This window comes from Eurosta solidaginis, chromosome 4 (assembly GCF_040869045.1).
Source record: "Eurosta solidaginis isolate ZX-2024a chromosome 4, ASM4086904v1, whole genome shotgun sequence".
Taxonomy (NCBI): domain Eukaryota; kingdom Metazoa; phylum Arthropoda; class Insecta; order Diptera; family Tephritidae; genus Eurosta; species Eurosta solidaginis.
The window spans coordinates 45,076,741-45,102,966 of NC_090322.1; the positions used below are offsets into that span (position 1 = coordinate 45,076,741).

At 35.9% G+C, this 26,226-nt stretch overlaps 1 protein-coding gene across 2 annotated transcripts; it reads right to left on the bottom strand.

Moving 5' to 3' along the window:
* Nucleotides 1-1,334: 1,334 nt before the first annotated feature.
* On the bottom strand, nt 1,335-24,653 carry LOC137249673 (transcription factor grauzone-like). Of its 2 annotated transcripts, none has more exons than XM_067781404.1 (6): nt 24,409-24,652; nt 24,002-24,270; nt 23,502-23,934; nt 13,980-14,180; nt 10,425-10,806; nt 1,335-3,842 (listed from the first exon to the last, which is right to left on the bottom strand). In XM_067781404.1, the coding sequence occupies exons 2-6, from the start codon at nt 24,219-24,221 to the stop codon at nt 3,663-3,665; spliced, it is 1,416 nt and encodes a 471-aa protein (XP_067637505.1). In that variant the 5' UTR covers nt 24,222-24,270; nt 24,409-24,652; the 3' UTR covers nt 1,335-3,662. The 2 variants fall into 2 exon arrangements, with proteins under 2 accessions (XP_067637505.1, XP_067637504.1); XM_067781403.1 differs by having other exon boundaries at nt 1,340-3,842; nt 24,002-24,353; nt 24,409-24,653.
* Between the last annotated feature and the right edge of the window lie 1,573 nt (nt 24,654-26,226).

A 26,226-nucleotide genomic window follows, 5' to 3' on the forward strand; every position in this document is an offset into this window, starting at 1 on the left:
TTATTATTTAATGCGTGAAGGTATGTGGGGATAAATGGGAATATGAATACTTAAGTCTGGCTAAGCTCGCTCTGTTGGGGTTTTTTGTTTGTAATATTTCAAATTATACAAATATTTATGTTTTTGATAATCAGTATAAACACTTTGTATGAGAAAAATAGGTAAATAAATATGTTTATGTAAAGTAAGTATACTACATACAAAGTAGGAATTTGGTTGAATGCATTAAATTACAAACGTATATAGTATTAGATATAAGTAGAATGCGTTAATGAGCACATTTTGTGTTTTATTATTTCCTATACTGGTTTGGGCCTAACTGAATTAGACAATACAAAAATCAGGGTAAAAGTAAAGTTTATAAAGTTTTTTTTCTTTTCAAAGGTGAGTTACATTATAACTGTTAAATTTGTTTTATTTACTCAATTTCACGACAAAACCAAAATGAGGAACATGGATAATGAATTTTGCAAATAATTTTTTTGCTGCTTTTTTCTTTCTCGCAGGTGTATATAAAATTAAAAAGGTATAAAAGTATATACGTATAAAATAATCAAAATTTAAAGTGGCGGATATACAAATTTACTGTAAAGGACATATTTTTGTTATGTAGGTATGAAATGTTCGCTATTGTTTTCTAGTTTTAGCAAATCAAAAACCTTAATACCCAAAACAAAATATACTCATTTATTTAAAAAAAAAAAAAATTGTGGTTTTATCGTAATTGGAACAGACTCACCGCTGCGCCATAGGGGCTATTCTTGTGGTTGTGGCCGCTGTTGCAGCATGCCTATACGGGGTTCGTTGCAGCAGGCCGGTGTTCGAGGCCCTGCTGTTGTGGTCCAAGTAGGTGATGTGGCAGCCGGCCTATATGCGGCGGCCCTGCTGGTTGATGTTAATGAGTTGGTGTTGCAGCGGCCTATATGAGTCGGCCCTGCTGGTTGTTGCTACCAAAGTAGATGTTATTGCAGCGGCCTATATGAGTCGTCCTGCTGGTTGTTGCTACCAAGGTAGATGTTATTGCAGCGGCCTATATGAGTCGCCCTGCTGGTTGTGGTTACCACCGTTCTCTTGGGTTATATATTTCATTGCGGATTTTCGGTAATATTTCATATACTATGAAATTCCTTCCTGACTTGTTATAATTTTGTTAGAAATCTTGCAGCAGAGATTGTGTTGTTCATTTTAGCGCCAGCAATTTGTTCCTCCATGCGCGAATTTTCATATTTGCACGATCATTTGCAAATGTTGCTTATACAGTTTATAACATTCGCATATTTTACCACTTAGGAAGCATCTTATCAATAACCGATCGATATGGGATTGTACTCCGAAATAAAAATAATTGAACTGTTGTAAGCCAAATATTCTGCTATAATCATTTAAGATTTAAGTGATGTCTTAAGTTATGAACGGTGGTATTGCCCCAGACTTAAGCCAAAAAGTAATTTTTTCCGGAAACAGCGTGTCTCCACCTAGAGGTCATCCTTCACGCGGCCGTGGCGACCTCTAGTGTCCATTTCGATCAACATTCCCATGGCACCTTTTATTTGCCATCACTTGCCACTAGGTGCGTTCCAAATGTGACAATCCCAAGCGGACCATAACAATATTCAAACTACGGGACAAGTAACATTAAAAGTACTGTTTTAGTTTTTTATACAAGGTGACTCCTTGGTAGTAGTTCGGTGTCAGGAGTCAAACCAGTGTTCCTTATTGTTTACAATCGCTTATGCCAGTTTTTGCTGGGAACGCAAGCGAATACTATATACGAACGTATGTTACGCATAATGTTACACTCAAAGCATTTTTTTGGAAAAAATTTTACTTTCGTTGAAACAATTTTGCTCATATTAAAAAGGAATCAAGTATTTTTAATTCCTTTATATTAGTTTCGTTTGATGTTTTCCGCCAATTTCTATACAGAATACAACACTCTTGGCAATCCATTTTTGAGTAACTTCCCGGAGAGCTAGAGTCCTGAAACTTGGAACCCGGTGACATTTTAAAGTGAGAGAAAAAAACTGCTAGGTGGTTCAGAGATCGTGGAAACTCTAAAAAAAATGTTCGAAAAATTTTGCTTTAAACTTTTAAGGAACTTCCCGATAACTCATAGCTCTGAAACTTTGAAGGATGATTTTGGCTCTACTAGGTTGTCATATTTAGGATAAAAATTCTCTTTGGAAAGTCCTCTTACAAAATTTGGAATCATGTGATCGCTAACTTCCCGTAGAGCTGCTTAGCTTAGCTATTAAACTAAATACATACTTCAGAACCCGATTAGAATACAACACGAGTGAAAACAATTTTTGCTAGGTGGTCCACGGATCGTTAAATTTCAAAAAATCTTCCGAACTTTGCTTTCGAGTTTAAAGGTACTTCGGGCTTTACTACGTTGCAATTTCTAGAATAAAAAAGTTTTCTCGATGGGACAGGGATCGAGATATTAAAAGTCTATTTACAACAAGTTGAATCTTGCAACTGCTATTTGAGTAACTTTCCGTAGAGCTACTTTATTGAAGCTAAGAAAAATATTTCACAACCTTATGAAAATGCAACATGATATGTTTATAGTTTTACTTTTCAATCACTCTTAAAATAAATCAATTTTTTATTGCCGACCGTTCAATTGACATCATTGGCAGTTTAAAGAAGTATTATATTATCCTAATTCACATTAAACAGTCCTAGAGACACTAGCACAGAACGTGATCGATCGTTACATCCGGCAACCATCACTTCTTACAGCTGTTATGTTGTTGTTGTATCAGTGCTTCGTCCAATCCAATAGGTGTGACCAATCACAAATTGTCATCAATGTCCTCTAACGCGAGTCCAAGGAAACTTGCCGTTTCAACAGAGGTGGAGCACAATGAGAGGGGTGTTAGAGGCGTTGGTTCCACAATACAATTGAAAAGATGGTTGGTATAATGTGGGGACACATTGCAAGCACCCCTGATTCCCAAGGCAGCCGGTTCTATACCGGAGCGACTCGGGATTTTTCCCGACCAAGAGCTGGTAATTTCAGATGCTTTGAGAACGCAGTTTTGTACTTCATCCAATTTTACTTTAACGATGTTTCAAAACGATTTCTATTGAATTTTCAGAGTTCCCTTTTACTTCCATGCCACTAATGAAGAATGTATATTTTTACTACGCCAAAATTAGAGGACATGCTTGGCCCAGAACTCCTTAAGTTGTATACACGCCAAATTAATAATAACCGTGTTTTTTTACACACGCGTATACGTTTACGTTTGCACATAAAAAAAACGCTTATCCTCGCTTAGATAATGCTTAGGAGGCCCATCTAGCGGCAGTGGTTAAATAGCTAGCTACATCACAGGGTGTACCGAAAAGCGGAGACACAACCCACTGATGGCTATAGGGTATAACATATAGCTTAATCGGTTACGATGAATTGTGGACACACATAGAATTAGTGTAGAGGGTGAAACATAAACACATTTTTCAGTTACATCTGAGTATAATGCGTATTGAAATTTAGTAGGACAAATTTTATGCGCAGCAATTTCAGAGGTGTATTTAAAGTGTGTCGCTTAGCATCCATATAAAGTTTAAGCGTAAACGTATATAGAAGTAAAAAAACACAGCTAATAATATTAAATAACAAACTCATAATTAGGGCTGTTCTTCCAAATCTATTCTGGTAATATATTGAGTAAACTTTTGGTAACATCATTTGGCTGCGAACGTTTACGTACATACTCTTGCGAATGATTATTGACTTTATGCTTATGCATATTGCCATGCGATCGAAATGTTTTAGGACAAAAGGAGCATGTGTACAGGTGAGTGCCAGTGTGTATAGTTTCATGTTCCTGAAAAAAATCAAAATGAAAAAAATTAAATGGCACACAATAAATATGTAGTATGTAGACCTGGGAGGGCCTTAGACCGCGTTACACACATTCTGTCCTATGAACCAAATATACTTTTTCCGAAAGGGGAGAAAAAATAAAAATACACGTGTATCGGCGATTTTCATGTACACGTCAGAATTTTTTTTTATGTATAAAGTATAAAGCTCGTAGTGTCCGTCTATCCGCCTGTGTGAAAGACTTTGGATCGATTTTAACCCTTTTTCCGTGATCGAATTTTTAAACTACTAAGGCGTTCCGAAAAAAAATGTTTTTCGTCCCATCCTACTTCATATACATATTTGTAGTTTATCAATAGTAACTTGCTAACACTAAACTGTTTATGGCGGACAAACGGACACTAAGAGTTTTATACTTTACACACGTATATTTTTATTTTTTCTCCCCTTTCCGAAAAAGTATATTTGGTTCATAGGACAGAACTAAAGCTCGTTTTTGTAACGCAGTGTTATAAATCAAATAATCGATTTTTCCCAGTCTCACCCTTCAGACAGTGTTCTCGATTGGAGACGGTTGAATGGTATCGCATAGAGGTCAAAGTTAAAATTGCTCTGTAGAGACTCAAATCTAAAACTTTGTTTTTTCATTTTTAATACCCAAAATCGATAGTACTATAGTTGACAATAACAGCAAGCTCAGATTAGGAAGACTGATTCATAGGGATTCAAGGGTTTTATAAGCGTAATACAAAGGTTTATAGCTTCACTGCCAACGCAACCCAATTGTCTACCACACCTACCCAAGGAGAATCCTGTTACAAATATGAATGTATCATACACATATTTAGCAGGCGAGGTTCTGGCGTCCACAAGTGCCTCAACAAACTAGAAGGAGGGGAGCGTCATGGCTTAGAAGGTTCAATGTGCTCATGTTGAATGGTTCCCTAAGTTGTCGGGCTGGTGCCTAGAGCTCTTGGTTATTACAGTGTATTAGTCGAATGGCAACTTTTGCATTGAATGAAAATCGCCTAACTGGTTTCGGTTTCATCATAATCGACTAAGGGCCGTTTTCTCACCCAGTCAATAAAGCTCAATTAACTCACCGGGTAGATAAACTATTCCTCACTTTAAAGTCAACTTTAACGATTTTCATTTTCTCATCTGCTCTGTAAATTAAACCTTGCATTTGATGAAGATACGGCAACGTCACATGAAAACTGTAATACGTTCACATTAAAAGTGTACTACTTTTTTTTGTTGCATACTTTTAAGGCTCCATTACTGATACTTAGCATAGACTTGACTTGACTTGGCGTAAACTTGGCAACTTAGCCACGATTATACTCCACTTGGCGCATAAAATCTGGCATCATAATCAGCGTTGAAATTTATTTTTAAATAAATGTCAATTTGTATGACAAAATGTCAAAATGAAATGGAAACAAACAAATGGCATTTCAAAATGTAAACGTCACTTAGAACTTACATAGAAAATCAAAATTCAACAGACTTCAAAGTCAAGTTAAGTTTTGAGTAATCAGTAACATTCAATGTTAATTTAACAGAACTGTAAGTGACAGTTCGCAAGCCAAGTCAAGTCTATGCTAAGTATCAGTAATGGAGCCTTCAAGCTTGACATATGCTTCAATTTAAACCTAAGAAAAATTTCTAAACGGCAGATGGGCTGACACTAAATTTTTCCGCCCGGTAATTTAAAAAGAACTTGAGCAAACGAAAATTCACTTATAGGCAGGATAAAGTGAGCGCTAAAATTAAAGGCTTGATGAGAAAACGGCTCTAACTGTTATTATTTGAATACTGAAGGTTCCATGAACTCAAGTTTTTGTCGGTAAAAAATTCAATTTTAAAATTTAGGGCCGTTTTCTCTTAATCTAATTAATTTTAGCGCTCACTTTATCCTGCCTATAAGTGAATTTTCGTTTGCTTGAGTTCTTTTTAAATCACCGGGCGGAAAAAATTACCTCCCTCTTAAAATTTATTCTTAGGTTTAAACTAAAGCATATCACGTCAAGCTTAAAAGTATGCAACAAAAAAGTAGTACACTTTTAATGTTAACTTATTACAGTTTTCATGTAACGTTGCCGTATCTTCATCAAATGAAAGGTTTTATTTACATGAGAAAATGAAAATCGTTAATGTTGACTTTAAAGTGGGGAATAGTTTATCTGCCTGGTAAGTTAATTGAGCTTTATTGGGTGGATGAGAAAACGGCCCTTGAGAAATTAAATCTTATGTCAGTTTGCTGCGGAATGAGTTTCGGGAAACGTAGCTGGATATGGAACGTTTTTTCTAGTTGCGTGATAGCCAAAGAAGTAAAGTTCAAAATTTTTGAGCTGCAGATGGCTACAATATTTTCACACCGTCCTTAAAAAATGGCAGAACTCAGTTCAAATTACAAAAAATAAAAAAAAAATAACGATTCGAATAGTCGAATATGTCACAACTCGATGACTTCCTAATCGGTTATTCGAATCGCTACCCCCCCCCCCCCCCCCCCCCACCGGCATGACTGAGAATGCATATATTGATGGATGAGTACATACTTGTGCTAAGTGCCTATCTGACCAAAACTGAGTTAACTGCACTTTCGAAAACTTCAGCATCATGCTTACCTAGTGTGCATTTTTTGTAAGCGAGTTATCAATAATGACGGTTCAGAAGCCAGTGGAAATATGTGTTAAGTGCGTAAAATTTTAAAATCAGTGCGACAAATGTGTTAATTGATCTAAAAACATTGATAATAATTAATCAACATCATCTAGCGGTAATCTTTTCTTGTCGACCCTTTTTGAGAATCGAGTTTTCTCAATATCTTGATCCTAGCAACACCTAAGAGCGAAATTTGGTTCGATATTTTTATTCTTCCGGTATAGCTTATACATGAATATGATCGATTCCTAATTACGAGTTTTTCCAATAGCTTGACCACTGCGCTGCCAAAGCAATATGGTTTTTTTGTTTGCGCTGTACTGTCCACTGGTTCCGTATTATACCTCAAGTTCCACGTTTCTAGCTCAACGGAAACATAAGCTGTGTTTTTTTTCTATCTATATACGTTTACGCTTAACCTTAATATGGACTGCTAAGCGAAAAACTTTAAATACACCTCTGAAATTGCTACGTATAAAATTAGTACTACTAAATTTCAATACGCATTACACTATGATGTAACTGAAATATGTGTCTATGTTTCACCCTCTGCACTAATTCTATGTATTCTATGCGCGTCCACTATTTATCACAATTGATTCAGCTATATTCTATACATAGAAATACAACAGAGGGTTGTGTCTCCGCTTTTCGGTACACCCTGTTGCTGTAGCTAGTTGTTTAACCACAGCCGCTAGATGGGTCTTCTAAGCATTATCTAAGCGAGGATAGGCGTTTTTTTCACGCGCAAACGAAACGTATACGCGTGTAAAAAAATACAAGGCTATAGTTAAAAAAATTTAAAAGTTCCTGACGAACCAAAAAGCAATTTATTAACATGAGTGTAGTAATACCCTAGCCAAAGCCATCAATATTTTTTAGCATATTTAGATTCAGAATGAATCAATTCACCATTGGGAATCATAATATCCCACAAAACAATTAACGTTTACAGGCAATCGCCTCTCCCGAAAACCTTGAGATTTGTCACTTATCACAAGTGTGCGCTCGCCCATCGATATATTCAACTGTTTCTTAGACGGCCCATACATGACACAAAAGCCATGCGCAAATATAAAACGACGGAATTTGTGCAAATGAAAATTTTGACATACACGGCTCAAAAACACTGCGCAATATTCATTTTTAATGTAGCGCAACAAATGAAACATGTGTTTTAATTGTATAAAAAAGGCACTAATTGTATAAAAAAAAACACTATTTATTTTCCACAGTGCTGGTAATTCACAGTATAAGTCGAAAAACTCGCACCAATATATATATATTTTAGTTGCAAGACCATCTCAACTCATTGCAGTACTGCGCAATATTCATTTTTCAACTAGCGCAACAAATGAAACATGTGTTCTAATTGTATAAAAAATTATTATGTATTATTGAATTTGTGTAAATTCCTGTTACAAACTAGAGATGGTCCTTACGCCTTCGATATTAACATTTTTAAGCAACAATTACTGATGTTATATTATCAGAAACCAAAGATAAACTGTGTAACATTCACTGTGTAACATTAACACACACGAAGAAAAAAGCATGTGCAATATTTGCAGACATGCGTAAATATCAAAATCGTTTGATTTCAGCGCAGTTCTCTGCGCAAATAGCGCAACCAGTGCACATACCAGGCAAATCCTTGTGCAAATTGGTAATTGGCACAAGGATACTTGAGCCGTGTAATTGGCGTATTACCGTCATTTAAGCGGGAGTCATTGGTGCTGTATGTCGTATCGCTGTAGTCGAATCCCTAACGTAATCAGCTGTTTATCGTTACGACGGTAAACCAAAAAAACCAATTAGTTGGCTACGATACGGTTACGACCTTAGCGGCACCAATAATCGATTGCATTGATTCCCATAAGGTTGGTCGAATAAGCTGTTATAAGGTTACCGATACGGTTACCGATAAAGCACCAATGTCTGCAGCTTTATATGTGATATCGCCAGCTATACTGCCGTGCATAGCAAAAAGACAGTAAATTGTAAAAATTGAAATCATATAAATATGAAGTTCGAGTTTTAGATTCGTTTTGACTAAATAAATGGCTTTATTTTGTACAAAACAAAAACTAATGAATATGACTTGAAATTCTGGTACATAATTCTTTTCGGAGCCCAAAATTAAACGCTAACTGCTTTCATGTCTTCTTAATCTAAGAGTAGTAAAATGAAATTTGCTGCTTTTTTGTTTTTTTCATAGAGCAGTTTGACTTACACTGCTTTCATGCTTTGAAATCATTTTTACAGTAAAATTGTATTATAATGTTTTTTAATGTCCAAGTATAACATTCCTATGTGTAACCATTTTTCAAAGTATAAAAGCAGTAATATTTATTTTACTCTGCTTCGTTACCTTGGAAAATAGATTTACTGCTTTTTTGGTTGCGAAACTTAAGATATTCGAAGTAAAAAATTTTAAATTTTTTTATACTTCAATTAGAATCTGTAATGAATAATTTTTAAGTTGTTGAGTAAATTAATGTCGCAGAAATATATTGGCATCAAAATTCCTAAAAGGCAGTGAATGAACTTCTCTGCCTTTTTGCTATGGACGGCAGTATAGTTCTGAGTAATAGTCAGAACAGGGTCGACTGCTAAAACCTTCCAAAAATATCGAGAGGTGTCAAAAGACGCGTATTGACCTCGACAACAATAATCAGAAGGCGGAAAATAAAAATTCTAACTCGTTCAAAGGATATTAACCAAAAACCGAAATATGACCCGGGTCCCTCCGAAACCGGGGGTCCAATCCATAGTATTTTTGCGCAGAACACCTTTCTGCGTTGGCTTTCGGCCGCGCTTATAAAAAATTACCCTGGCCGGTCCACCAATGGGGTGGGATCAAAATTAAATGCGTGCAAAATCCCTTCATACACACTTATTTTAAGTGCACAACAACGTTACAACAACCATGTGAAAATTGCCAACTTCAAGTGCAAATATCTCCGCCTTGGGATTATTGTTGCCGAAGTCAATATGCGTCTTTTGACACCTCTCTCGATATTTTTGGACGCGTATTAGCAGTCGACTCCTCAACTAGACTTTTACCTAGTTTTATCGACTTTGGATGTTAAAAATCTAAAAATACGATTTTCATTTTTTTTAGTATCTTTAGAGCAATCTCTGCAAAACCCTTGAGCCGTCTCCAATCTGGACCAAAATTTATTTCATATGTGTTAAGGCTTGGTTTCCTCCAAAATCGGCGCCGCTATACTACGCCAAAGAGCGGTTGGTATACTCACCGTTTTCAGCGGCATTTCTGTGGGTTCTTTTTGGTTTTTTAATTATTATTTTTTTTTTTAACAAATAAAAAATATAAATGTAAGGCGCGATAACCTCCGAAGAGATCTATGGCCGAGCTTCTCTTCCAATTTGCGTCGTGCTCCTCTTGATTTTTCCCTACAAATTGGCCGGACGGGACCTACATGTTTTATGCCGACTCCGAACGGCATCTGCAAGGCAGATGAGTTGGGAGTTGAACCCAGGGCATACGGTGTGATAGGCGGAGCACGCTACCATCACACCACGGTGGCCGTGGAAGAAAAAAATTGAAATTCAAAAGTGTTGTTTATTTTTTAAATAATTTTAATTATTTGACAAAGTGTTCACAGCTTTGACAATAGCGGTGGGAAAAAAGGCGATGAACGGGTTTCTACCGTCATGACGGCCGCAATATTTTATGCCCTGCCGCTATATTACGTTACCCTGAACTTAACCGACTTCTTAGTTTCCACATAATTACTTTTACATTGCAAAATTTTTGACATTTGCTACCGCTACGTAGCGGCTGCTATAAAGCGGCACCGCTTTCGAGGAAATCAAGCCTTTACCGTCTAAAGGGGTGACCCTGGAAAAAGGACCACCCTAACGGACCATATAATTCTGAAAATATTACCTTTAATGCTCGTGGATTCTTGTATTCTTTACCGCATATTGTGCATGAAAACACTTTTTCTGAATGATGATAGCGTATATGTGAAGAAAGGGCATGACGAGTACTCTTATCGATGCCACATTTTGGGCATTTGAATTCTTGTCCAGATTCTTTGTCGCGATGAAATATCATATGCTTCTTGAGACAGCGTGTATTTTTCAACCATTTCAGACAAATTTTACACTGCTCTTCAGCTCGCGGCGTTTCATTATGTATGGCCTCAATATGTGTAGCCAGATTGTGTGCCGTCTTAAAGCATTTTCCACAGGTTTCGCAAATGGAATCATATTTCTTTAAGTGAACAGCCTTTTCATGTTGTTTTAAAATCGCAGAATTTTTAAATCTAAATAGCTGAGGTTTAGTAAACAAAATTTTATGATATAGCGTACCTCGATCTAAACAGCGCTCAACTCAAAAAATCAAAATGTTCAAAAAACTTACCGCCCTTCTCAAATACTGCCGTCCAGAGCAAAAAGTCTGTAAAGTGCAAATAGCGAAATCAGAGAGATATGTAGTGCGAGTTTTATGTTAGTTTTCACTAAATAAATAGTTTAATTTGGTACACAACAAAACTTCAAGAATATGATGTTAAGTGACTTTTTCGAGAATCCTCATCTGGTACATAATTCTTTCCGGAGCCCGAAATTAGACGCGAAACGTGGCAGTTTCTTGTTAATCTAAAAGCAGTAAAATGCAATTTAGGGCCATTTTCTCATCACGCCTTTAATTTTAGCGCTCCTGCCTTTAAGGGAATTTTCGTTTGCTCAAATTCTTTTTAAATTACCGGGCGGAACAATTTACCGGCAGCTCATATACCTTTACAATTTATTCTTAGGTTTAAATTAAAGCATATCATGTCAAGCTTAAAATTATGCAACAAAAAAAGTAGTACACTTTTAATGTTAAATATTACAGTTTTCATGAAAAGTAGTATACTTTTAATGTGAACGTATTACAGTTTTCATGTGGCGTTGCCGTATCTTCATCAAATGCAAGGTTTCAATTACAGGACAGACGAGGAAATGAAAATCGTTAAAGTTGACTTTAAAGTGAGGAATAGTTTATCTGCCCGGTAAGTTAATTGAGCTTTATTGGGTGGATGAGAAAACGGCCGTTACTGTTCTTATGCCTTTTTTTTCATAGAGTAGTGTGACTAAAACTGTTTTTATGCTTTGAAATCATTTTTAAAGTAAAATTTTGTTTGAATGATATTTTAATCTGACAATACATTTCTATGTATAACGAATTTTCAGATAAGGCCCGGTTTTCAGTACAAGTTCAACTCAGTTTGTCAGTTAAACTACGCTTAAACTTATTGTGCACTTTTTCAGTCTAATTTAACTGAAGTTTAAGCTGAGCTTAAGCGGCCGATCTGGTAGGGTTAAGCTCTAGTTAACCTATAGGTGATTTGCGTTCGTTCGAAATGGCGTCGAATATACCCAACAAGCATTTGGGCTTGAGTACCATTAGAGCTCATGTTGATAACTAGGCATACTTCTAAAATCTCAAGAGTTGTTTCGAAACAGTGGATCATCAACTCGATTATCAAAATGCTATTACTTAAGTAGAAAAAATTTAATTTTCAACTTGTGGTTCTCTAACTGGACTCACACGGCGGCCACCTATATAATTTATTTTGATTAATTACGCTTCATTACTGCTATCAACCAGGTGTTTATTTCTCACAATAAACAGCTGTTGGTTTTGGTGGTAACGCCTTGGAGATTTTTTTCAACTCCACCTCAACTCGATATGCAATGTAGGATATCAACTGTAGAAATGTGTTGAATATTCATTTGAGAACTGTACATTTCTCAAAACCTCGAAATTAGGATAATAATAGGAAAATATTAATGACTTTGAAAATCAACCCGAAAACTTTTAATTTTACAAAATTTCTCAAAAGTTGGATAGTGATTGGAGAATGAAGTTGAATATCAACTCGAGAACTATCTGGTTTAAGAATAATTAAATAATTATGTTGGATATCACTTCCGGAACTAGATATATATTTCGCTGGGGAACTTTTTTCTATGTTTTTTGGGTAAACAAAACCCTGCTGTTGCCGTATCTACAAATTATCTAGATAATAAAGAAACAATGTTGCCGCACAAAAAAGCATACCCCAAAGGTGGCCTTAAACTGGGACTGAAAACAGCTCAGTAGTTTAACTAGAGTTTAAATTTGACTAGAGTTTAAGCAAACTTATTTTAAGCTTAGCTTAACCAACTACTGAAAAACCGGGCCTAAAAGCAGTAATAAATATTTTATATCGCTTTCTTGACTTGGAAAATTGATTAACTGCTTTTTTTATTGGGAAATTTAACATATTCAGGGCCGTTTTCTCATCAAGCGCTAACTTTATCCTGCCTATAAATGAATTTTTGTTTGCTCAAATTCTTTTTAAATTACCGGGCGGAAAAATTTACCGGCAGCTCATATGCCCTTTAAAATTTATTCTTAGGTTTTAAATTAAGGCATATCATGTCAGGCTTAAAAGTATGCAACAAAAAAAGTAGTACACTTTTAATGTGAACTATTACAGTTTTCATGTGACGTTGCCGTATCTTCATCAAATGCAAAGTTTCATTTACAGGGCAGATGAGAAAATGAAAATCGTTAAAGTTGACTTTAAAGTGTAAGGAATAGTTTATCTGCCCGTTAAGTTAATTGAGCTTGATTGGGTGGATGAGAAAACGGCCCTCAAAATATAAAACAAATTTTAAATCTTATTTTATCTTTCAATTCGAATTTTTAATGATTAATCTTTATGTTAATGAGTTACTTGGTGTCGCAGAAATGTATTAGTATCAAAACTCGTAAAAGCAGTAAGTAAACTTTACTTCCTTTTTGCTACGGACGACAGTACCTATAGCCCAATGAAATTTTTACCCACATATTCGTAAAAAATATTTAAGGTTTAAAAAGCTTTTTGAAATGACATTTCCATTCAAATTTTGAATTATAACAGCTTTATAAACATGTTTTTTGATTTTTATCAATATGGGGGTTAGTATTTAAAAAGCATTTCCTCACCTGTTAGTTGAAGTATTATTTAATAGAGCGTAGAGGTCGCTTTGCTATATGGTGCAGAAGCATGGATCATGACAATATCAGATGAACCGGCACTGGGAGTGAGAGAGAGAAAAGTTCTTAGAAAGATTTACGATGAGCTGTACGAGCTTTACGCAGCCATCAACATAGTCTAGCGAATTAAAACGCAGCAGCTACGCTGGCTAGGCTATCTTGTGCGAATTAAGGATGACGCTCCGGCTAAGCATTTTTTATCGGAGCCCACCTATGAAAGCAGAGGAAATGGGCTGCCCCCATTTCGCTGTAAAGATCAGGTGGAAAACGATTTAAATTTCCTTGGTGCGACCAATTGGCGCCAGCGGCTGGCCAAAAGAGTTCGCTGAGTTGGGAGACCCCGTGTTATGCATAACATCAAGATTTTTGAATTTTGACTAAGCTCCTTTTAGATCTAGGTTTGCTATATTTAAAGTTGTGCTATATTACCCTTTGTTACAAGTTGAGCAGATATAACTTTTTGTCGTTGTATGTCTAGATTTAATATGATAATCTAAAATATATTGTTTGGCGAATTTTCTCGGACATAATTCGCAGGGAAAGAGTAGAGTTCCACTATCTGGATGAATGGTATACATATGATTTTGGTAGATATGCCGACTTGCCAATTGTTTACTGCATATTTGGCACCTAAAAATATACAGACCAATTCTAAATATTCCCGCGGAAAAATTCCTCAAATTCTTTTCTCCTAGGGAGATAAAAAAATTGGGGAATAGGAATTTCGAATTTTCGAAGTCAGCTGTTTTGTCAATTTCGTTGCGCATTTCTTATTTTGTTTAAAAAATTTAAAAGTTTAATTATTGTTGCGAATTTGTTTGAAATTAAGAAATAAGGTGTACACAATGCACATTATTGCATTTCATGTGGTATTCACTGAAATGAGTAATGAATTGGTGCCACAGCAACATCAACAAAGGAGCATAAGAAGACCGGCGGGATAACACAAATCCGCCGGAGTTGCCTGCATTCATTCAGCAAAGCAAATTCATATGCCAAAATCTATTTACGCCTTCTTAAAAAATCCTTGCGCAATTTCTGGATGGCTGCATCAAATATACGAAGAGCTTTTCCGTTGCTTATGATATACTTTTCGACTTAAAATAAAGAATATTGTGGTTGTTGTTGTTGTTGTATTAACAGTGAGAATATTGTGGTAGAATGTAAATACATATTTTAGCATAAATTTGTACAAATAAGTGTTCTTTCTTAAAAGAACCAATTTCCTTTAACTATTTTGGTGCATTCCCTTTAATTTAGCAAGTGAAAAAACTCCTATGAAATGGCAGAGAAATCTCCCTCTCCCTCACATTCATAATCACCCTTATCGCAAGTTTTGTTTTCACCCGAAAATATTCACATTTTTTGTTCACCCTATCGCAGAGGATGGCGAAACAATTTTTCGTGTTCCAAAAATATTTCACCTTATCGGCAACTCTTTGTTCGGGCGAAATGAACAGCGGGGAAGCTGAAATTTGTTCACTTATATTTTACCGGCGAACGAGAGGAAAAGAAAATGTTAAGTAATTTTTTGTTTTGAAATTTGATACTCTTATGATTATGTGTACTTTTATTATTAGAAATACATTAATAAATAATGCACAATCGGAAGCTGAGTGAAAAAAAGTGAAATTCCTGTATTCCTAAGTATGTAAATTCTATTTTTTATGACAACGTATCAGTCGGCCAAGTTATCCATTGTGGACAAAGCGACGGTTCCAAAATGTTGAACACCTCACTGGAACAAGATTGACTAATACCCATTTCGTCCTTTCCAACGCCTTTTTTTTGTTTTGAAATTGATACTCTTATGTACTTCTATTATTAGAAATAAATCAATAAATAATGCACAATTGTAAGCTGAGCGGAAAAAAGTGAAATTCCTGTATTGCAAAGTATGTAAATTCTATTTTTTCACAACGTATCAGTCGGCCAAGTTATCCATTGTATACGAAGCAACGGTTCCAAAATGTTGATCACCTCACTGAAACAAGATTAGCTAAGACCCACTTCATGGTCCTTTCCAACGCTTTTTCCCTATGCGAAAAAAACGAAGACATTTACTCAACTTTACAATTGGTGGAACTCCAAATTTTTGCTTCAATGGTGGCAAGGAGTAAGAATATCTAGCCAATATTAGAATGCCGGCTTGTTTAGCCTGTAATATTGGCGAAAGCTAATTGATTAAAAATTAACTTGTTATTCAAAAGTGCTGACAATAGTAATTTTTAGCTTACAGTGAATCAATTAGCTCCAAGGGGTTAGAACTGTCCCTTTATTGTTCCGAATCGCTTTCACATTTATATTCTCCTCGCGTTCAATCAATACCAACCTAATTGCAATACTAAACATTCTTTTATAAATGTTGAATTTCTTTTTTTTTTTGTTGTATTTTAAGGAAATATATACTTTGTTACAAAATTTACACAATTCTAAGTAAATTATTTGTTCACTGCTAATTCACAATAGAGCATCAACTGTTTCGAAGTGAACTTTTGTTCGCCCGAAATTGCCGATAGGCGGAAAAAACTTCACCCTAACAAAAGAAGTGAAGGCGAACACTTTTCCGCGTGAACTTCGCGATAAGGGTGAATACCTACTTTTCTCCCATAACCGGTTTCCGCTTTTTCGAACATTGTTCATAATAGGAGGAAAGGGAGAAGTGAAAAAACGCACAAGGAATTTTTATTTAGAATAGGAGGAATGGGAGAAGGGAAAAAACTCGCACGGAATTTTCGTTTAGAATTGGGCTGATAGTCTTATTAGCAACAGCCGCACTTGTTAAGGAACGCAATCACCCCGGAATGCAATCCATACATTCCCGTTCCTGGACTAACATGGATTGAAGCCTTTATTCCATTTTTTTGGAAAATGAATACATATTTTTAGTTATTATTCCTTTTGGTTAGTCCAGACTAATTCTTCCTTTTTTCTATATTCATGTGGAATAACAAAATTCGAAAGCATTCCTCAAGTGAATAATGATATTATTTCATTTCATTTATTGATAGGTTACATTAGTACAATGAGATATAAGATCTCTTATAGTACAACAGTATATGGAACAGCACAAATACAGATAATTCTCAAATCTAGGCAAGATATAGAAAAATAAAGCATGAAGTCAATAATCACAGACAAATTATTATTTAGATAGCGAAACTTGTGAACAAATCGACTAGAGAGTATTAATGTATTTTACCGGTAATAAGCATATAAAACTTCCCTAAAGTTGCTTTTAGTAATACTACTGCGAATGGACATTGGTATCGAGTTCCAAGTACGAATGACATTGACAAAGAATAGCCGCGAGGAGGTAAGGTAGTTATAGCTTGGTACAATCAGATCATGCGTCCAGGAGGACCTGGGAAAAATTAGCTTATCATAAGCTTATCAATTAGCTTATCATATAACTTTATATAAAGTGATCATAATTCGACCCTTACAACCGAAAGAGCAAATAACACAACTTACAAAAAAGGCACAATGAAAATACCTAGGAAGTCATACTATTTTTCTACATATCTAAAAGTTTCGGGAAAAACACCGGCTTTTCGTACCTTTGGACTCTTGCGAGCATATAACTTTGTTTGCTACAACCCGATTTTCTCTTTATCTCCTATAGGAAGATATTTTTTAGGCCATCCCGCCCACCCCCTGGTTCCATGGTGGACTTGGGATCGTCAGAGCCTCGGCTTTTAAGAGACACGATTCGCCACGGCGAGGTAAGGTTGACAATTGAGTTGGAGAAGCCAAAATTGCGCTGGCAACCCTTTGAAAGGGTTGCGCTACACAACCCCTTGAATCATTTGTGTATTTTAGTCGCCTCTTACGAAAGGCATACCAGCTGCGGGTATATTCTAAGTCTCCTAACTAGTTGGGGGTAAAAAACAAACTGCTTATGTGACGGAGCCTTAACACCGCAGATAATATTTCACAGACATGCGAAGATGACATTACTCACGCATGCATATGTCGAAACTCTAGACCATAGGATAAACAGGCAAACGAGGCCGCTGAGAGTATAAAAGCAGCGCACGCTGAGGAATATTCAATCAGTTTGATTTTAAACGTTGTAAGCGAAGTACGCGGGAAATTTAATTGTGAAGTACTAGTACCAAAGTAGTGTAAATAAAGAACATTTTACTTTGCTGAATATTTTAGTTAGAACGATAACGATATGTAAAGAAATGAATACGCATTAAACTCATAATTAATTCCTGTTTTGATACAATGCAGGGTTGGTATAGTCTTCTCATAAATTTGTACTTACAGATAGCATCAAAATTGACGAAACCCGAAAAAAAATTTGTTCATTGGGACAATTTTCACAGTTGTGTTCCCAGTGGATATTGTGGAGAGCGTCACTGTGCTGCTAGTAAATAAATGCCACACAGCAACAGTAAGCCATATACATATATTATACACACCAGCAGCTAACAGCGAAGAGAATATTTCAATGCGCGCATATGGCTTTACATAAAGTACAGATATACATGAATGTAGCTAAAGCCAATAAGAGGTACATAAACGAGAAATAAATAAACAACTATTTATGAAGTACTACCATAGCGGAATGATACAGGTGGCAGCACCGTGACATACCTACAAACATAAATAAAAATGCCATGTACTTTGTTTTTGTAAATTCGATGGGCAAATGTCAAAATCGTACTGCGCCGGAAGTTGATGTATCAAATCAAATAAAAAAAGTTTGTAATCAGCTGTTCCATGCTGCCACCTTGTATCGTTGCGCCATGAGTACTACCAAAGAGGATAAATATAATAAGAGCCACCAGTCTGCTACGAGTGACGAGTAACTCGCTGGAAATTAAAAGAAAACTGGATGCCTAATGTTTTCTAAGGGGGACATTTTTAATTGTCTCGCATTTATCCATACCGTGTAGGCACCTTGTGCAACTGTGATTTATGGAAATAGAATTAATTAATTAATTAAATACAGTCGGAAAAATAAACACAAATACCCCACAAAAATGTATAGAAGACATTTTATGCACATCTTGCCCAGCGACTACCTCGAATAAAGCATTTAGCAAATGGCTACAAGACGAGTGACGTCTCTTATTATATTTATTCTCTTTGGTACTACTACAAGCTCAGAGATTCGAAGGGTATCAGGAGCTACACAATAATCAGGAGTTTCCCAAAATTCGTAACAATATATATGCATGTATATTAACCTGGGTCGATTTGTATGGACGAATGTTAACCGATATCGCACCATCGATTTTTCGATAGGATTTGAGCTCAGGAAAAAAAGTTCCACTACGCATACCCAACAAAATAATTTTCGAGCCTGCGAAAAAAAATGGCGAAGGGTAAATGTTTCGACCAAAACACTCCCCAAAAACCCGATCCGGAGAGTAGCTGAAAAGGGGGTTATTGCCAACAAAGTTATAGGCTCGCAAGGGTCCGAGGGTACGAAAAACTACTTTTTTGCACGTAACTCTAAATTTTGGTGGTGTCCTGGGAAATCTTGTATGCAGTCATTCTTAAATCTTGGAGATCTACTAGAAAAATTTTATGACTTCCCAGGTATTTGCACTTTTTTCGTTTTTGTATCACTAGAGTTTCGTGCATTTGATATTGGAAACGATGCTAGAGTCAGTATAAGCTACAGATCGTGAACAATTTTTTTGTTTTATATTGAAAATGGCTGATTTGCAAATCAGGGTTGAAAAACAATAATTCGGTTTTTGATGTTGCGTATTTGCAATGACGTTGCAAATCTTTAGTCGTATATTTTGTTAGTGTATTGTGCAAATAAACTACACGAGTTTTCAAATGCAATGATACTAGGCCTTTTGCACAAAAATCCTGAACTCCCCCAGCGGGAGAATAGTCGAATATCATGAGCCCTACTTTGCACATTTTTTAAATACACTCTCTGACAAAATGAAATGAATAAACTTTTTGCAAAACATACTACAAGTTATAGGTCTAGGAGAGCATACAAATACTGCGTGTCTAGAATTTCAATACACAATCAAAATCCGGAGTTTGTGACCAAAATCCCCTTTTTGAAGGAGAAGCATATCTTCGGCGTGGTGCTAAAACCTCTATGCTAGGAAAACTGATGAAACTTTACCGGAAAATAAAATTGCAAAGGAAATTTACCCATATCTGTCCCCGCATCAGTCAGGCTTTAGAACCAAACATAGCTGCTCCACTGCCATATTAAAAATCCTGGATGACATTAGAATTCCTTTTGAAAAAAACCAACTGACTATTGTGCCTCTTAGATTTTTCTAAATCTTCGACTCGGTAAACCATGACTTAATCTGCATGAAGCTAACTAATTATTTTGGTTTTGGTATTTCCGCAACGCCTCTTATGCGGAGCTATTTAGGGGGAAGAACTCAACGTGTCAAAATTGGCTCACAATTGTCTAGCCTTAAACCACTGCTGACTGGTGTTCCACAAGGACATATTCTAGGTCCTTTATTGTTTAGTCTTTTCATTAATGACATCTTCTATATCTGTCAGCATGCCAATATGAACGCTTACACTGATGACATTCAATTATATCTATCGGGAAGGTATGAGGATACCAGTCATCTTTGTGAAAGGTTCAATAATGACTTAGCATCCATCTCGGCTTGGGCCACGAGAAATTATTTGTGCCTTAATAGTGATAAGTCTTACATCCTCCCGGTATCTAAAAAAGCTATAGCTTTCTCAAATATTCCTCCTTTATATATTGGTGGTAATGTTCTAAAACTGGTGCAAAAAGTGACCAATCTTGGCTTGACATGCGATGATCATGTAAACTCTATTGTCTGCAAAGTATACTATATATTAAGGAACCTTCGAACGTCAGCGGCATTTACTCCTCCCCATGTTAGGAGAAAGCTTGCAATACAGCTAATTTTTCCGGCTATATGCTATCCCGAACTGGTATACAGTAAGCTGAGCTCGCATTCTGTCTATAAGATCGATAGTAGCTTTCAACCACGTTACGCGCTATGTGTTCGGGTTAGACCTATCTGACCATATTTCGAATTGGAGAACACGATTACTAGGGTGTGATATAGCTATCTGAAGGCCAGAAATTGTATTTTTCTCTGCAGACTTATTATATGTAAGGAACTTAGATATATTTATGATAAGCTAATTTTTTCCAGGTCCTCTCGGATGCATGATCTGATTGTACCAAGCTATAACTACCTTATCTCCTCGCGGCTATTCTTTGTCAATGCCATTCGTATTTGGAACTCGATAACAATGTCCATTTGCATTAGTATTACTAAAAGTAACTTTAGGGCAGTTTTATATGCTTATTACCGGTAAAATACATTAATACTCTCTAGTTGATTTGTTCACAAGTTTCGCTATCTAAATAATAATTTGCCTGTGATTATTGACTTCATGCTTTATTTTTCTATATCTGTATTTGTTTCTTTTTTTTTCTTGTGTTATGATTTTGCCTCGATTTAAGAATTATCTGTATTTTTGCTGTTCCATATACTGTTGTACTATAAGAGATCATAGATCTCATTGTACTAATGTAACATATCAATAAATGAAAATGAAATGAAATGAAAATATCGATCCCTTACAGCAATTTTAGAGTACGCAAAAGAAAATTCAAAGGGAAGGTATTTAAAATGCCACGACAAGGTTTCAACTGGCATAATTCCAGGGAAAAAGCTGTCATTTTGCTACTATATACCTTTTTCTTGGAATTTTGCGCATTGCTAACATGTGGTGGTTTTTGAAAACCTTTTCCTATTAATTTTTATTTTTGTGTATTACACTTAAGTAGCTGTTGGGGATCGATATCCAAAAGCGAACCCAATAGTACACACAAAGGAAAGAAGTTTGACACTAAGGCCCGGTTTTTTAGTACAAGTTCAACTCAGTTTGTCAGTTAAACTACGCTTAAACTTATTCTGCAGTTTTTCAGTCCACTTTAACTGAAGTTTAAGCTGAGGTTAAGCGGCCGATCTGGCAGAGTTAAACTCTATTTAACCTATAGGTGATTTGCGTTCGTTCGAAATGGCGTCGAATATACCCAACAAGCATTTGGCCTTGAGTACCATTAGAGCTCATGTTGATAACTAGGCATACTTCTAAAATCTCAAGAGTTGTTTCGAAACAGTGGCTCAACTCAAGAATCATAGCATATAAAGCAGAAAATGCTATTACTTAAGTTGAAAAAATGTAATTAACAACTTGTGTTTCTCTCTGGACCCCATACTACAGTATTTTCCCGAAAATAAAATGAAATATATATAATTTAAAAAATAAATAAATCTGACATGTGACGCGATAACCTCCGAAGAGATTTTAGGCCCAGCTTCTCTTCCAATTTGCGTCGTGCTCCTTTTAATTTTTCATGGCAGAAATACACTCAGAGTGCTTGCCAAACACTGCCGAGGGGAGAACCCGCTTAGAAAAATTGTCTACTAATTGAAAATTGGCGGCCACCGTGGTGTGATGGTAGCGTGCTCCGTCTATCACACCGTATGCCCTGGGTTCGCACCCCGGGCAAAGCAACATCAAAATTTTAAAAATAAGGTTTTTCAATTTGAAGAACATTTTTCTAAGCGGGGTCGCCCCTCGGCAGTGTTTGGCAAGCGCTCCGAGTGTATTTCTGCCATGAAAAGCTCTCAGTGAAAACTCATCTGCCTTGCAGATGCCTTTCGGAGTCGGCATAAAACATGTAGGTCCCGTCCGGTCAATTTGTAGGGAAAATCAAGAGGAGCACGACGCAAATTGGAAGAGAAGCTCGGCCTTAGATCTCTTCGGAGGTTATCGCGCCTTACATTTATTTTATTTCTAATTTAAAAATTTTGTTTTTAAATTTTGATGTTGCTTTTCCCGTGGGGTGAACCCAGGATCTTCGGAGTGGTAGACGGAGCACGCTACCATTACACCACGGCGGCTGCTATATAATTTATTTTTGATAAACTACGCTTCATTACTGCTATCAACCAGGTGTTTAATTCTCACAATAAACAGCTGTTGGTTTTGGTGATAACACCTTGGAGATTTTTTTTCAACTACGCCTCAACTCGATTTGCAACGTAGGATATCAACTGGAGAAATGTGTTGAATATTCATTTCAGACTGTACATTTCTCAAGATATCTCGAAATTAGGATAATAATTGGAAAATATTAATGACATTGGAGATCAACTCGAAAACTTTTAATTTCACAAAATTTTTCAAAAGTTGGATAGTGATTGGAGAATGAAGATGGATATCAACTCGAGAACTATCTGGTTTAAGAATAATTAAATAATGATGATATCCAACCACTTCCGGAACTAGATGTACATATATTTCGCTGGAGATTTTTTTCCATGTTTGTTTGGTGAACAAAATCCAGCTACTACCGTATCTACATATTATCTAGATAATAAATAAACCAATGTACCGCACAAAAAAGCATACCCCAAACCGGCCTTAAACTGTGACTGAAAAACTGCTCAGTAGGGTTTAAATTTGTCTAGAGTTTAAGCAAACTTAGTTAGGGCTTAGCTTAACCAACTGCTGAAAAACCGAGCCTAAGAAGGTATAAGTTATATGTATGTAGGCCTCTCAAAATTCACATTGAATTTTGATAATTAGGTAGGCTTAATAGGTTAACAGGAAGAGTACATTTAAAAAATTTATGAGTTTACCGTCTCATGTCATGTTATTTCTGAGTTAAAAAGTTAACTTGCCATTCTGCAAGACCCGATGGTATATTGGCCTATGACTTCATTTCTCTTAAGTATACGAACAAAACTTATATGCCATCGGAAATTGCACAACTCTCTTCTTTAAAACAATGGAAGAGGGGTTCTTTGGCCACCACATCCAGATTTTTAAAGTGAATTCGAAATCCTAAGTATACAGTTCTAGTATACACGAAGGGACCTGCAACTTAAGGTATATCATGCAAACAATATTTTCTCACTGTCATTACAATGTTGCGCTTACTTAAAGTAGTCGGGATCCTTGTGTAGTTTTAAATGATCTACATAGGCTGTTCGTTTGACGAAACGATTTTTACAACATGGTATATAGCCTGTGCAATTGTGCAACTCTCGGAAATGTTTCTTCAAGTTACTGAAGTCTGTGAGCGATTTTGAGCATAAGCAACAGCTTAATTGTGTATTTTCGGCTATGTACTGGTCCAGCTCCCGTAATAAAGCTTTGGTAATTTGTTTATTACAGTTCTTTTCCTTAGTATTTTTTTCACCTTTTTGCTCGGAAATGTTATCTTTATTGCCATTCCTTTGATTTTTCTGTGCTGATCGTGAAGTTTTATTCAAAACTTTTTTGTTTACGTGTTTAGCCGGTTCAAGATTTCTTTTAGTGTAAATCCGATTTTTAGTAGTTTTCAATACCAATTGATTTTCTTCTAATACATCTAGAAACAAGTACGCAAATATATCAGTTTGCTTTTATGAAGTATTCAAGTAAGTTTCTATACTTACTGTCATCAGCCGGTGTATTTGAAAGACCTTCAAACGAATCCCCATCCATTAATGTGTCGTCATATTTCATATCAACTGCTTCAAAGTCCAAACCCCCAGCAAATGATATAGGCTGTTCAACAATCAAGTCAATTTTCGGCTCACGTAGCTCAGTCCTTTGTGACTCTATGGGCGAGTTTGTGTTTGATACATCTGCGTCATCCTCAATATCTTTTTTCATTACATTACATAATGATTTTGATTGAAGCGTTTTTTGTTTTTCGTCGATACTTAACCAAAATATATGGAAATCGTATAAATTTTGCCAACAATCAGTACATATAGTAGTAGAAACCAAATCATTGGGGTGTATCTGTTTTAAAGTGGAGAGTAATGTGGTAGTGTATTAATGGAATATTTATACATACCTCGATTAGAAGGTGTTTAGTTATAGTGTCCGCAATTTGCAGGTTCCTATTTTTGGAAAAAATATCAAGACTTTTACAAGATATCTCTAAACATAAACGGCAAATCATTTTGTTCATTGTTTACTATAAGTATGGTAACATTTACAATGATCTTGTTATTGTTTTTATTTGCAATGGTATTTGTTGAACTCTTCTATAGCGATGGCGATATAAATACACAGCGTTATTAAGAAGACGAACGATTGTATCGTAATCGGATGCTCGAAATTGTTTGTTTGGTCGCAAAACCATTCAATTTCAATTCAATTTATTTTAAGAACAATAGCTATCATCCGGTGGCAAAACCCTGAGCCAGATAAATAATTTTGCATGTAAATGCAAAGAGGATAAATACAATAAGAGCCGTCAATCGTTATTTTTTTGGCATTTACTCGATGTATACTGAGAGGTAGTCGCTACTATTTTTTTGGGCGAGATGTTTATAAATGTCTTCTATACATTTTCGTGGGGTATTTGTGTTTATTTTTCGACTGTATTTAATTAAGTTATTTAATTCTCTTTCCAAAAATCACAGTTGCACAATGGACCTACACGGCATGGATAAATGCGAGACAATTAAAAATGTCCATCTCAGAAAACATTCGGCATCTATTTTTTCAATTTCCAGCGAGATACTCGCCACAAAATAACGAGTGACGGCTCTTTTTGTATTTATCCTCTTTGGTAAATGCAACAACAACGATTTGAGCCAGATAAATCCAGATAGAAGCAAAGAGGATAAATACAATAAGAGCCGTCACTCGTTATTTTTTTGGCATTTACTCGATGTATACTGAGAGGTAGTCGCTACTATTTTTTTGGACGAGATGTTTATAAATTTCACGACATCTGCTTCTCAAGTCTCTCAATGATCCAGAGCATTCCCGTGAGAATTGAGCGTAAGCCGGAGCTGTAAAACCAGGGATGCACCTTAACGTTAAGCTAATCGTTTATCAAAAAATTTCCACCGTTTCCGTTGAAACACTTCGAAATATTATCGATAAAGAAATTATCAAGATAAATTGTATCTCGTTTTTAACCGAAACGAAAAGCTTTCGTTAACGTTAAAAACGTTAACAAAAACGTGATACTTTATGTTTGAATTGTGCTGGCAATGCTATAGCCATGGTGAAGCCGTAAGGTGGCAACAACGAGCGCACATACACACACAAACTCTATGTAATTTGTTTGTGTAATTCGTTGGTGGTAATGTCAAAAATACTCTGAGAAATGTTTGTACTGTCAAAATTCATGAGAAAAGTTGCAATCAGCTTGGCTAATGCTTTCACCTTTAATGACTCCGCCATCAATCAGCTTTGCCAGCATAGTTTGAAATTAATAATCAACATAAACGATTTGATTTCGTTTTGATATGGCAGAAAACGAAACGAAATCATTTCGTTAATTTGACGATCTTAACGTTAATAAACGAAACGAAATGACTTCGTTTCGTTTATTAACGTTGATTATCGTAACGAAATGATATCGTTTCGTTGGTTAAGCATGCCTGTGTAAAACTCACTGAAAGACGGCAAATATATTAGTGCATTACCCTGCAAAAATTGTTGGATTACGTGTTCCATTTTCTTCATGTTGGAGTACTCTAACAATACTCCTTTGCAATGCGTTTGCGGACCACCATCAGCCGATCATTGCTCGTTTTTTAACGACAGTGATCACGACACGATCACGATCGAATAGAGTTGCCAAAAGTAAAATATTGCATGAAAATAACTAATAATAAAATTTTACTTTGGCAACTCTGATAAAATGCAACAG

Bases quoted from the DNA above. Each gene is read 5' to 3' on its own strand.
- LOC137249673 (XM_067781403.1), bottom strand. From the start codon at position 24,525: ATGAACAAAATGATTTGCCGTTTATGTTTAGAGATATCTTGTAAAAGT. The intron at 23,935-24,001 runs GTAAGTATAGAA...ACTTGTTTCTAG, and splicing joins AAATACACCGGCTGATGACA to ATGTATTAGAAGAAAATCAA. The intron at 14,181-23,501 runs GTAAGCGCAACA...GTATATTTTTAG, and splicing joins AAGGATCCCGACTACTTTAA to GTGCCAAATATGCAGTAAAC.